General features: G+C 36.7%; 1 protein-coding gene across 6 annotated transcripts in view; it reads right to left on the bottom strand.

Moving 5' to 3' along the window:
• The window catches only part of LRMDA (leucine rich melanocyte differentiation associated), a 640,335-nt gene that overhangs the window by 256,688 nt on the left and 368,992 nt on the right, over window positions 1-14,655 (bottom strand). For all 6 annotated transcript variants that reach the window (XM_088168938.1, XM_088168942.1, XM_088168940.1 and 3 more), the window contains 2 exons: window positions 12,623-12,754; window positions 2,288-2,422 (listed from right to left, as the gene is read on the bottom strand). In XM_088168938.1, coding sequence (XP_088025064.1) covers window positions 2,288-2,422; window positions 12,623-12,754 — 267 coding nt within the window. The remainder of the gene's footprint in view (window positions 1-2,287; window positions 2,423-12,622; window positions 12,755-14,655) is intronic.

Here is a 14,655-nt window from a genome sequence, read left to right on the forward strand (position 1 = left end):
GTTATGGTGATGAACAATGTTTAGATAATTAAAGGCCACATAAATGTAATCTATTTGTGCTTTCTGATAAATTTATCAAAATTAAAGAAAAGGAACTTTTTTAAGGAAAAAAGTTTTTTCAAACCATTAAAAAATGCATAAACTGGAAGACAAAAGTTGTGATCAAGATGCTTCAGAACGTGCATTGAAAACTCTGAATTAGCCATTCAGAGTAAAATTAAAAGAGTATTTCTAATCAGTGCCATCATGTAGGTGATATATATTCTCCTAAAGATAGGCAGATAGATCCATTGATCCATCCATGGTTTTGGGTTTTGAATCTAATGCTGTCTAGCAAACACATTTCATATAATGCAACAAATAATAACGGAAAAGGATCAGGAAGCTTTCATTACAGCAGCAGAACTATAAATCATTCAACTAATTAGAAGCTCATTCTTCTTTCTTAAAAGTGCTTCAACTAACCTAGTTTATATGGAAAAAAAAAAAACAAACCAGGGTTCTGAAAAATTGAGAGGAAAGAAAATGGAAGCAATATTGCAGTTTCCAGCAGATATATAAATAGAATCCCTTCACACTTTGACATAGTGGTTTGCCACGAAGTGACCTAAAACTACCTTGACCTCTCCAAATCAACATTTTTGCATTGAAATGAAACAAGGGACATGCTTGTTTTGATGTATGGCTCTGTGACATATTATAAATATTACATCACATAACCACAGAGGATGTCAATCAATAAGGAATTTTTTCAGAGAGCACTAAATGAACCATGGGTTCTTGCCTCTGAATGGCTCCTTTAATATACTACTTTTGCTTAAATGATTAATAGGAGACATATTGTCAGAAAACATACTTAAAGTGAAAAACAGTAAACTGTAGAAATATCATTCATTTTTTAAGCAATTTTCTAGAGCACATGTCACATAAATTTACATAGAGACAGCACTATTATGGCCTTGTAAGCTGGATAGTAGGCATACCTTCAACTTAAGTGTGAAAGCAATGGGAAATATTTTATTAAACCTTAGCTGCTCTACTCCATGAAAACCAAAATGCTACAAGCTAAGCTGGATTCAAAAGGGGGATCATTAAAAGGTGGAAGTCAGACAACCTAGAAATCCTTCTCAAAAATATGAAACAAATGAAAAAGTATATATGCACATCTGGGACAGCTGTGCTGCTGTTTAACATTTCAGAATTCATCCAATTCAAGCCCATAAATTCCCAATAAACCTGCTTTTAGTCTCCTCTACTTTGTACTGTTTTACCCTAACTCCAACAGCACAGTTTGGATTACCTGAAGATAAGATCAGGGTTTATTATATAACTCCAAATACTGTGGGTGATCCTGATAAAAAGCAAGCTCAGGCTCTGCAAGGTAGGGTGACCAGCACTGCTTGGCTCTGACTTGCCTCCAAATGCCATTTAGAGCCTAGGTGAAAAGTGCCAGCACACGAGGACTGAAATAATGCCTCAGATGGTAGAAAGGAAATACATCTAATGTCTTTTTTTCCTGCATAATCAATGTCTCACCTGTCTTAAGGTTATAGCTCTGAAAATTATGTCACTCAGCAGACATTCCATAAGTTATGGATTATTCTCATAACCATCATCAGTTACAAGTATTTCTGGGGTTTTTTTAATAATCCTTACAACTTTTAGCAACATTTCAGCATTTTATCAAGCCTCCATATTAAATTTCAAATCACCTCTTGTGTAATCTAACTCATTGACATTATATTATAAAGACAGTTGAGGGGGTTTTTTTTATTAGAATGTAACTGCTCTGAGTAAAGCAGCACGATATAGGAGGAATCATTTATTCTGTGTTAATAGTGCCTTGATAACTACAGTAGAAGCAACTTAGCACCATATCAAACATGAGTAGAAGGCAACTGGCTATCTCCGTGGAGTGATTTTTTTTCCCCTAGTTTGTATTTCCTGTCACCCTTAGTGTATGCAAACCTTTCCTTATATTGGCTTTAAAGAAGGAAATGTCTTGAGTAGGGGTATATGAATACTCAGATTCAGGAAATCCTGTGCACACCTGCTCAACTCAGGCCTGTGCTATACAGCACTGAAGTGTTTCTTGAAACAGGGTTCCTGAGTGATCTCACTGAAATGGGGACTACTCAAATTCCAGGTGTTTCAAGGCAGAATGTTACAATGCTTTCAGAATAGACTAGATGTTTGTTTGAGACTCTGGGTTGATTTTAGTTTAGTATTTTTCAGTAGTAAACCAAAACTTTCATGCCTTATCACATCTACAGATGAAAACACTAACCTGTATCTCTGGTAGTCATCTTCATCTTTTTCTTGGCAGACCAGTTCATTTGGGCAAGCAATGTTTCCAAGCAAACTCAGATACTGTAGTGAGGGCACAACTTCAGCCAAATGGTCCAAAAGGCTTTCTAATTCTGTTATGTGTCAAAGGTAGTGGGTTAAGGATTCAATGACATTAATGAAAAAAGCATTTAGAGTTGCATCACTGCTGATTTAAACATACATTTCAATAACTGACAATCAAATTTAGTATGGCATTCAGGAAAATGTCACATTAATTGTTCCAAGGGCAAACAGGGATAAACTTCAGTCAGTTTTTTGGCATGGAATGAAAGAATTGGGCTGTTTTGTCATTCTTTTCTCCTCCTTTCTTTCCTAGGTGGTTCACTACAAAACATTAAAACTTTGACAAAATGATGGATGCTGTGTGGTAAAATGGCTAGCAATTGCTGGAGCCATGAAACTTTTCCAGCATGGAAACAAACAGTTAGTTTCACAGCACATTCATCACTAATATATTCAGTCCACTGGAAAATGAGTTTAAGAAAAAAAAAAAAAAGGCAAAAGAAAAAAGTCAAACCACAACAACCCAGGTTCACTCCCAGCATATAAACACTTTAAGTGTCACAGCAACACATTTGTAACTACTCAATTAGGATATGCCAATTAATGCTTTACTAAGTGCAACTTAAAGACATCAGTGTTACAAATACTTTATATATGAAGCTTTAAAGTCTTGTGAAGCATAACATTTTTCATTAAAAGAGCCTTATATTTTGATGTTCATGAGGCTTTTTAACTTAACAGTATTTCTTAGAACATAATTAAGGTACGGCTTTATTATTGTAAGCCTGAATAAAATAAACAAGCAAACAGAGGCTAAACTGTCTTTAACCACTGCAATACTGAAAATCACAGCTTAGGATTAAGCCTAACAACAATATTCAGCCATTTGCACCTCAATTTGTTAATTGATCAAATAATTATTTTGTTGTTACAGCCTAGTATGACAGTCTCTAAAACTTGAAATATGCATTATAATTTACTTCAATTTACATATAAAGATATTGGTGTGATTCTCAAAAATATGCCATGCATGTGTGTGTGAAGTTTTCAATATTTAAAAGTCAACTAACTTAGACAAGAGTAATAATTATTCAAAACCATGAAAGGATATTTCATTGCTGTGTTTTTATTCTCTCCTGCTGTTAGAGACAAACTATTGTTTGAAATCCTCAGTTCACTTTTGTTGCTATTATTTATACTTGATTTATGTGTTTCTGTTATCTTTGTTATTTTTAGCTGATGGAATTTACTTTATTTCTTCACCCCAATATCTTAAGGGCAACAGAAGCAATACAGAATGGAGAAAATAGCTTCATTGTTAAAAATGTAGTCTTCTTTTTGTAAGCCTGAAATTTTAGTTTGTTTCCAAATACACAAGAATACCATGTCAACAATTACTAATTCTAATATACTGAAATCAATGTATCTCCACTCATAGTTAGTGTTTTGTCCCATAAGGTCTAAGGAATCATACTTTAAATATTTTGCATGAGTGAGGAAAATGAGGGTTTGAAATAAGTTCTATAAATTCATTGAGAAGCTAGGAATGATAACTTCTAATTTGGCAAAGCCACATTATGGAATGCTTTACATCAGTAATTAATCTACCGAACCCGAAGAAAAAAATATCTTTTTGTAGTGTCATATGATTTGTTAGCTAGGATGAATTACCAATCAAAACTTCGTGCTCATTTTCATACCTGGACCCTAAGCTCACACACAAACTTTTTAATGGCTCTTTCAGGAAGTTATGTGGCTGTGATGGGAAACTCACAAACTGTTTTTCCACACACGTTCAAGTGTGGAAAAGGCTTTTTAAAAGTTTCCAAAGACTGTTAGAGAAGTGTTTGGACCTGGCACCCTCCCTCAGCCAGGAGAAACACTTAATTTCTCCCAGGATTGCTTAAGTCGCAAAAAGGCTCCCTGAGAGAAATAGTTTATTATTACAAAAGACAGTTATTGCCATAACAGCAATCACACACAGGAGGTTAGCTATTGCAAGGCTTTGATTGTATCTGGTCATTTCCTATCAAAAGGAAAAAAAAAACAAACCCGTAAAAATAACACCCCAACAACAACAACAAAACCACAAGTAATTCAAAATTTTTGCTTCTTTTATGAAGTAAACACGCAGGACTTTTGCTTCTCAATTCAGCAAAGCTATTTCTTGTGTAAAAGCTGCTCTCCCCAGAAGTTTGCTGAATGTGGAGCATGACATGTATTCTAACTCCCATCTGTACATGCAGCCTTCAAGGCAAATATCAAAATGTATTTAGAAATGTAATGAAGAGCAGCGTCAGCTTAGAGATGCAAAAAGTGTAGGACTACACCTCAAAATCCTCTGGAAAGCAAAAGGGAGAGATACCATATTCATGCAGAATTTTAGGTAAATAACAGGAGTTCATAACCTGCATTTCAAAAATCTACATCTCCCAAACTTGGAAGTTAGTGTCTAGATTCTAATACTTCATATTTAAACCCTGAGCATTTATTTTCAAACACAAAAAAAGTATACCAAAAAGTATCTCATGCAAGAGAATCAGCAGTTGCATCATAAGTGAAATGATAATTTTTTTTGTTCTTTAGGACTTACTTATCTTTTCTTATCCCTCTTAAAAACAAAATGCAAGGTACAGATTGATTTTCCAAAAAGCCTCATTCACCTAACACCACAGTTACTTTTTACAAAGTATGTAGGAAAAAAATAAATGATATCTTGTTAAAATTCTCATGATTAAGTATTTCTCAGAGATGACTCATAAGTCATGGTGCACTTCTAGTGTAGTGTTTAGTTAATTAGCATGTCAAATACTTATTTAAATCACAATACTGGAACTATATGATGCTACCAAAAGCATTATGTCTTTCTAAAACAATGCTAGGAAAATATGGAGAGAGAAAATCAAAGCAAGTCTGAAATTTTATTGCCAGCTTCCTTTTTATGGTTTATTGTTGCAATCCAAGGAGGACCGTATTGGTGCAATCAGAGCCAAAAAGCTGCAAAATCCTGCTGTGCCACTTCTAAGACCAATTTCAGCTCCATTCTCTCCAAAAAAGAAAACCCACAACTAAATCCATGGACAGTGCTAGTGAAAATGTATTTATTTATTTAGAGCTCTGTAAAAATAGCTCTGGACTGATCTGTCTAAAGTCACCAGGTGAATATGAAACAGTGATGCCAACACTTAAACTACAGTCTACTGTTTGAAAAATGGTTTAAATATTGCTGTTGTGATGATTAAAAAGCTTTAGTGTAGTAATCCATTTCCTAATTCAAGTGCCATCATTACCAATCTATTAATGCCTCTCTTTGTAACAGACAAAAAACAAAATAAAAAACTGTAACAATTAAAATTTTTAAATCATCTGCTCTACAGCTCACAAGCAATAATATTTTCAGGAATTATAGAACAATGGTTCCCTCCAAAAATATAACTTGGTCTTCAGGAACAATTAACAGAAACACCCTGGACATATTTTAAAATTTCATCCACACCAAAGGACTATAATTATTTCTTGCACTATTTATAGTTTTAAATTAGGGAAACATTTAAAAGAACTGGCTATCTCTCACAGATGAGCTTTTTGAAGCCCTTTCACACTGTTACAATGTGCATACCACACATGCATATTTTGACTGTTCACAAGCAGACATACACACAAACTCATCACCAGATTTTCAGAAAGACAAATGCAGCCAGCAACGCTGAGACAGTAGTAATAGAATTATTTGGGAAATTACAGTAATATGATGGGTCCAGTTCAGTTGCAGAGCAATATAATTTCTTGCAAGTTTCATGGAATCAAAAATATCCTACAAATAGGCATGTTCTGACTTGTCTGTTTTCACTCCCTCATAGTCAATACCACTGTTTTTGAGGTTCTCTCAAAGGCAGAAAGAACAACCAAAAACCCAAAGCAAATGATGCATCTTCTTTCTCTGGCTAAGAATTAACTGTCTGTGCAAGCTTGTAGCATTTTCCTTTGTTTTGTAGAAAATCCTGTAGCCTGGACTAAAATTCTAGTGGCTAGTCAGGACTACATCCCCTTTCAAACCATTCAAAGATTAGCTCCCAGGGAATAGTACATTGGCACAGGACAAAGTTATAAACTCTGAGTGGATAGTGCCACTTGACTTAGTCAATTTTAGGAGAACCTCACAGGCAGGGACAGTCATTCTCATGCTAAGCTGTGTCTTTTGGAAGCAAGTATAGTAAATTACTATTCTGTTACACTTCTAAGAGGTTGAGTGGATTCACACAGAAACTACTGCATGATGTCTCATGAGTTCCTCTGTTCCAGACTTCTGCATTCTCAAGAGTCTCTTTAGCTGTGTCTTTTCTGCCAATTTCCAGAGCAGAGACACATTCAGGGCATTAATCCTTTATGGAGAGTAATATAAAGGGTCAGCTGCTTTAAGTTCTGAGCACTAATGCTGGCCATCCCCAAACACCATAGCATTTCTTCCTTCCTTACCAGCACTCTTGGTATAACCATATTCAGGCTCGCTCTCAGGAAAAACTGCAGATCAAACTCATGCAGGAAGACAGTCTATGCTAAGTTTCTAAATTAATTTATTCTGTCTAAAATAGTTATACATTTCCTATCTCACTACCTAATTACTTTTTACGTATAGTTTGATGTATGCAAGAGAATCTTGAATTTCTGTCTGTAAACTTTTTGTCCTCCAGCAATTCTTTTTTACTAGTCATACTCAAATACAGAAAAGTAATCACTCTTGTTCTCTTTCTCAGTGCCTTTCCAAGTTGCTCCACCATTATCTTTCAAAAAGTCATTCCACTTTCCCAAAAGAGTTGCAGGAGAACTTTCCATGTTAATGAACTTCATTGACTACAGCTCTTGGAAGTTCTTGGAAGCAAAGAGACACAGTAAAGAGCAATAAGCATACATTCAAAATATTTCTAAAATATGTACCTGACAATACCACAATATATCTGCAGAATTCCAGACCATCACATAAAAAGACCCAAAACTGTCAGTCAAAAGTTTCTGTCAACTGTCATGCAGTTGCTGCAATCAACCTAACATTAAAACAGCTGAGTAACACTTCTACCAGAGTCATAAATGAGCAAGATACCTATATTTATTCCCAGCTGAAACATTTGCTTCAATTAAATGTATCACAAACATGATGTAGCAATCACAAGCTGTTCCACATGCAAATAGCCTTGAATCAGAAGTTACCAATTCTCGTCTGAATGCAGTATGAAAAGATCTTTGCCACCTGAATGCTTTTCCATTAGAATGTGCTAGGTCTTCAAGGTTGGATAACCACAGAAATAGCTTGCAATATGCAAGTGTACATCTCCCTCTTCTCTGTGTGCAATAGGATGTCACACACAGTCATTTGTATGCCACATTCTGGCTTGAACCCTTTCTGGTAGGCAGATAGGACCTTGAGATAAGGCCTTGTTCAGTGACTTTGAAAGCACTTTGCTCAAGAAGAAAAAGGTGCAGAGTGGATGGCAATTAACTAAGTCCATATATCTCATGGAGAGCTCATGGAGAGCTTCCTGCATACTGAATATATGGGGAAAAAAATTACATTTTGCTTACTGGAGCAGCATTAGTTTTCTTTATGTAGCTGGAGTTACCAGTGCTTTTAGAGGCCTTTTAGAATCCCCATGGTTTCAAGGCTGTAGATTCGAAGACCACATTTCAATGTAATTAAGTAACAAGACACCACAAAGACAAAAATGAAGTAGTAGGTCACAATTTTTAAAAAAGTTCTGATATCTGCAGTTCAGCTCCTGCAAGCACTGCTGTAGAAGGGCATAAGGAATCACCTGGACTGGGGACTACCTCTCTCTTCCATAGATGTGTGGAAGACTACTTCTCTCTTCCATGAAGGCATTCAGATGACTTAATTTTTACTTCAGGTACACTTTAATCTAGAAGAAAGATTCTTGCCTCATTAGGTACAGCAGTTCTCTAACAAGCCACACAGATTTCCCTAAATCCACAGTTGTGGTGTGGAGAACTCAGAAACCTATGTAGGAAGAGTTCAGTTGTCTGTTTAGAGGGAACAGGGAACCATATATAATAGGAGACAATTTGTGTCTTTAATGTATTCACTCAATCTAAACACCAAGTCTTCAGCACTTAATATAATGAGATTCTGGTGAGACTGGGACTTCTGTGTCTTCAGGCATTTAAGGACAATGTAGGAACAAGCACAGAGGCAAAATAAATTACAATCTATAGTTTTGGGGTTAAGCAAACCTGTCACTATAAGAGACAATTATGAGACGTGTGTGAAGACAAATTATACCAGAAGTACTTACTGGTATGTTCTTCAGTTGAGGTATTTAATATATGCTGCTTTCAAAGACTCAAGAACATATAATACTTAAATCTGGATCACACTGATAACTCCTCTTGCCATAAGAAATGTACATACCAATATGGGCATTCTGCCCAGTTCTAGATTTCCCACTCTATGGTATGAAATATTTTGGTTTACTCCTAAACCATTCAAAACCTAGACCTAGATTCAACTATAAAATAACAGAATATGCTGAGTTGGAAGGGACCCTTCAGGATGACTAAATTGAATTCCTTTACAGGACACCCCAGAGTCACACCCTGTGCCTGAGAGCATTGTCCAAACACTGCCTGAGCTCTGCCAGGCTGGTGCTGTCACCACTGCCCTGGGGAGCTGTTCCAGTGCCCAAACACCCTTTGGGGGAAGAACCTTTTACTGATATCCAACCTAAACTTCCCCTGCCTCAGCTTCAGCCTTTCCCTCAGTCCTGTCCCTGTCACCCCAGAGCAGAGATCAGTGCCTGCCCCTCCTCTGCCCCTCCCAGGAAGCTGCACCTGCAGTGAGGTCTGTCCTCAGTGTCCTCTTGTCCAGGCTGAACAGACACAGTGAGCTCAGCTGCTCCTCACACAGCTTCACCTCCAGACACTTCACCATCCTCATGGCCTCCTTTTTTTCAAGAAATTTTAGTACCAGTTTCTCAAAAGTATATAGAATGTATGTTAAACGTATGACCAGCTTACTGGACTAAGTAAAGAAATGGAGTTTTCTACAAAGAATCACAGATCTGCCTCATTTTCAGACTTGTCTGTTTTGAAGTGAGGCAGTGAACAGCTAACTTTCAGCATACAGGTATGTGTGTGCGTATATATAATAAAATATTTGACAAACTATCTTTTGATTGGTTTTTTTTTCAAATTTTCAAACTTCCTATTTGAGTAGTTTTGACAAATACTATAAAGATTGAAATGTCCATGCTATATTGTTTTATACTGGTCAAGATCAGCACAGTGAAAGGCCACAAAACCTCATACTGCTATAACACCCACAGAGAAATAAATATATTTAGAAGTTTCCTGACTGATTTGTAGTATCTAGTCAACACACTTAAAAGGAGAAATGAGGCTTCCCATTACAGGCATAGTTGACTGCAGTCATAAGTCCTCCTTCAAAAGCAACTTCCCATCTACCCCCATCCTTCCTGATCTGTGCTGCTTTCTGCTGTCCACTGTGTGCGAGAAAGAAACTAAGATATGTTTCCCAAAGTAAATCAGACTCAAAAAAAAAAAAAAAACCATACTACATACATGGAATAAAGCATGTTATGTGCATAATCCAACACTGCACAGTGTTGGTGACTCTCCTTTAGACATTTCTGTTATATAGACTGCATTTTAAAAGATTTTAAACAGATTGTACATTACAGAAAAGTTGAGCAAAAACACATTTTTTGATTGCAATATTTTAATTTGCTTCTTCTAGCCTGACTGTAACTAAATATGCAACCAGAGGAAAAGAATACCAGGTGATTCCTCTAAGTCTTTGCCTGATTTAGAGATAAGCTTTCACAGTTGTACAGTATCCAGACATTATGTTAGGAGGGCCCAAATGTTATTTACACATACAATGCCACACAATAAGTTAACTGTACAAAAAGAATAGAAAGCTCTTATCAGAACTATTGAAACAGGATATGGATCAAAATGAAGCCAGAATAAAAGGAGAGAAGAGTACAGTTATATTAAGAGGCACTCAGGAAAGCTCTCATATGTGTTTTAAAGCTTACACGCTATTCCAATTTTCAAAGGGGTTAGTTTGGCTTTTTGTTTATTTTCATCTCTCTCTCACTCTTTCTCTGCATATATTTATATATACATGGCAATATTCCACCTACTGAAGTTTTATTTCAGATCAGTATTCTTTGCTCACTTGTGTCCTTTATGTAGTGCTATTGTCACATACTGAACAATCTTTCCTGCAATGTATTCCATTATTCTATTAAATAGACCTTTTTTCTTAACATTTTTCAAAGAATTCTTTTAATGAATTATTTCTCTATAGAAGTGATTCAAGTTCAAATAAGACCTCTTTCAAACACAGCATTAACATTGAGAAGAGGAATCTGGAGGGTCTCTGTGCTTCTGTAGACTGATATATCCTTCCTACAAGGGATCACTGCTCCCCAGGGTTCAGGATGTTAATGATGGACAGAACTTAATTCTTCTTCTCTGGGCAGTTTGTATACAATAGGTGTTTTACAAGTATTTCTGCAACTCCTCTATGAAATTATTTGTAGCACACTACAAAATGCATAATTTACTTCTATAACCTGGGTAGCTCAATACTTTCAAAGTTCTAACTTCATAGCTTTTAGACTGAATTTTTTAAAATCCCAGGATAGATCAAATCCTTCTTACCATATTATCATTGTCTTTGAGAGGTTACTTACTTGACAATACCATTTTTTCTGTGAGACCAGCAGAAACTCTTTAAAGAGTATTACTGACAGGATAATTTTTTTCCCTCTGATTTTGTTCACTGAGTTAGTATTCAATACCTCTGTTGGTAAGTGTAAAACTCCTCCTGGACTGCTGCCCATAGGACAAATATACTTACCTGCTTTTTGGTCTTATGGCCAAAGTTACACTCCATGGTTTGTAAGTGGCATCACCAAAAATGTTCTTGTACATTCTTTGCTCAGATTAGTTCAGATTTTACCATGGCAGCATACAAAACAATAAAACCAGTTACTCAAATCCAACCCACAATACCCTGCATTAACCATAAATCCAGCCAAATACCTAGTACAGTAATGATTATTACTGTTCAAGAGACACTCTTGGCAAATTTCCATGGCTCCAAGAATAAAAGGTTACTCTGCTGATTTTTATTTATTTATAGAGTCAAAAATAAGTGCAGAAATCGTAGAATCTGCAGTTATTTTTATTCCCCTCAGTAGGAGGATTTTGCTTTAGTAGGAGGTAAATTGCTCTCTGTTTACATTGTCTGTAATAAAAGCCTGCAGTTGAGCAGTCTTGTCCTCACGCTGCAATTACAAGGCCAGGCTTTAGTGGGCTGTGCTCTAAGACTCTGCGGGCCTCAGTTGGCCTTTTGGCCACGGTTTGATCACCCTTCACTTTGTAAAATCATACATTACACATCTTCAGATTTCCAGATGGGTCAAAGTATGGGAAAATTATGGAACGATCAAGTCTACGCCCACAGACTTTGCACATAATTAGTTTTTACAGACTATTATCTATAAACTTACAGAGTAGGGGCTCTGATTCAGCAGAGTATTTAGATGAAATGTTGAAATACTTATTCTTAATAAACAGAATAGGCACTAACTTAAGGCATATGAAGAAGTGACTGATTGGTTGCAACTGGACTTAGTCATACATCAAAAGACTTTACTCTATCAAGGCCTTGATTTGGAAAGTATTTTATGTGAATTTATACAGAACTGGAATACCAAAAAGAGTTACATGCTTTTACAGATGCAGTTGCACAGCAGCTACCCAATTGTGTATATTACCAGTTTCATGAAAATAGAGAAAATCGTTAAAAATATGTGGGTTTAGTTAATTTTATCTTACTTTACTTTAATGCTGTAAGAGCTATTCAGAGCGTGCAAACCTAATCCCCTTTCACTGCGCGCTCTATTCCACTAGAGGTCAGCCTGCAACAGAACCCCAACAAACACAGGGACTGCTGCACACGGGTAGCACTGACATTATTTTCTTTCTCTATTTTATCTATTAGAAAGATTTCTTCAGAGCCATAACTTAGATCTCTCACTAAAATGGAGCAACAGGAAGATATAATGGTGCATTTCATTTATGAATGACCTGTAATAAATTACTATGAAGTATTCCAGGTGCCAAACGAGAGAATGCTTTGTCTGCACATGAACTATATTTCATATACTTTAATTTGGCTGACACATAAAACTCATTTGACATTTTGCAGGTATTTCTTTGAAAGGATATTTGGTTCTTGTTGAGCGTTAAGGTATGGAGGTGGGGTAACCTGGGTAACAGAAGGTCATTTCCGAGTAGATTGTTGTCCAAGATCAGTTCTTCCAAGTAACTGAATGTTTTCAGTCCTTCTAGTGACCTGCAAACGACAAAGGCAACAGGAAAAATGATACTCCACTAAATCAGGGAGGCCATTAAGAGCTGAAATAAATATTTTAACCTTCCCTTTCAGGAGTGGGAATAGTTTTGGTTTGGGCCTGTCAGAAGAGTGAATGACAAGCATTAGTGGCAAGGGGAGTGCTGGCACTGCAACACATCCTTCACATGCTGGCAGGATGAAGGATGCGGGTCACTTAGTGAGTAGCCAGGATCCAAAACAAAAGGCTTCAGATATGGGGCCTGCAGGATGAATTTGTCAATGTCTTGTGCCTTCAGGCACCCAGCCTCGCCTGACCCTAACCTCCATTCCCAAGATAAATAACTCTGTCACAGTTCACCTTCATTCCCTGGACACAAATTTAACTTGTCATCCATCATTTCTGCCAAGAAATATCATACCCTGCTAACAATAATAAATACAACTTCAAGTATCATTTCTTAGTAGTTACCTTAGACGCAATAATAGGAAATGTAGGAGTGATTTTCCCTCCTTTTTTATTAACCTCTTAATTAGTTTCTTCAGTTACTGCAAACAAAATAAAATGTTCTCTACAAAATAAAATGCAGAATTACTCCAGACAGAAAAGGCATTTGCTTTATTCTTGGAACTTACTGTCCCACTGTCAAGCCACAGGTCACACTGCAGAGAGCAGCTTTAAAAAGGAGCATTTGACAACATGGTAGTGAAGATGATGACTTGTAAATAAACAAGGTTCTGGAAGCATTCATTCCTCTCATAGCAAAGTACAAAAAAACCCCAAAACTAAAAAAAGAGCATTTCAGTACCTTGTTAAGGCATCTATTCCAAGCTTGATTCTTAATGCTTGCTCATTCCAATGTTAAAAAACCCCACACATTAATCAACCAAGACACAGGATATACAAAGCATAGGCACAGACACGCATTCACAGCTCATTCACCTACCAGACACCTAAAGATATGCTGAGATTGCACGACTTGACAGCTGATCTACTATGCCTACCAGTGGGAAGATCATCACTGTATCTCCTGGCTGTTTTGTAAAATGTGATGAATAAGGGAGATGCAGGTTATACTATTTATTCAGTTTCCAATGACATTTATACTGAAGGGATTTCCTCACCCCTCCTCCCAGCTTTTGGCAAAGATCGAAGTACAGCCAAGGTCCCTGTTAGAATGTTCCACACATACAATTACTGCAGGAAAACACAAGTCTCGTTAGAAAAGACAATTTAACATTCATCTGGGCAACAAAAACTAGATAATGCTTTTGTAGCTAGAACTTACAGACCACTTATAGATCACACTTAGACGGCTCAAGCAACCAAAAGAAATCGTGTGTGACCTTTACAGTGGGTACTGCGCGTTAAACTATGAATATTCAAGTAACATTCGTGCAACACTGCAACAGGGTGTTTCAGTCCAAGGACTCCAAAGTCTCTTGACTTGAAAGGGGGCTACAGTTATCACTAATTCCATTTTGATGCCCAGCAGCCAGACCTGAAGAAAATTTGCCACCTATATCCTGTGGCATATCCATATCATTACAGTGCGTTGATACTACAATTTCTGAAGCTGAAAAAATAAAGGCGTCTATTATAAACATTTTAGTAAAACAATCACCGAAGTAACAATCACATGTTCTCAATGTGCCTTTAACCAACAGTTTTGGGAAAAAAATCTCAATTCAGCCTGCATAAAATGTTCACCATTAAAAGCTGTGCTAGCATGCTGCATTGAGCTAGCTATTTCAGCTAAAGGTCACAACAGACCTGGTTTTGCCAAAGTCAAGATTTGAGGAGAAAGCAGCAAGCATCTCAGACAGTGCTTTCCCCCAAGTCCCTTTAAAAGGCAAAAAACTCAGAGGAAGTAGCAGCGAGTTTATCAAGCTGTTACAACTTT

Source organism: Sturnus vulgaris, chromosome 8, assembly GCF_052056855.1.
Source record: "Sturnus vulgaris isolate bStuVul1 chromosome 8, bStuVul1.hap1, whole genome shotgun sequence".
NCBI lineage: Eukaryota > Metazoa > Chordata > Aves > Passeriformes > Sturnidae > Sturnus > Sturnus vulgaris.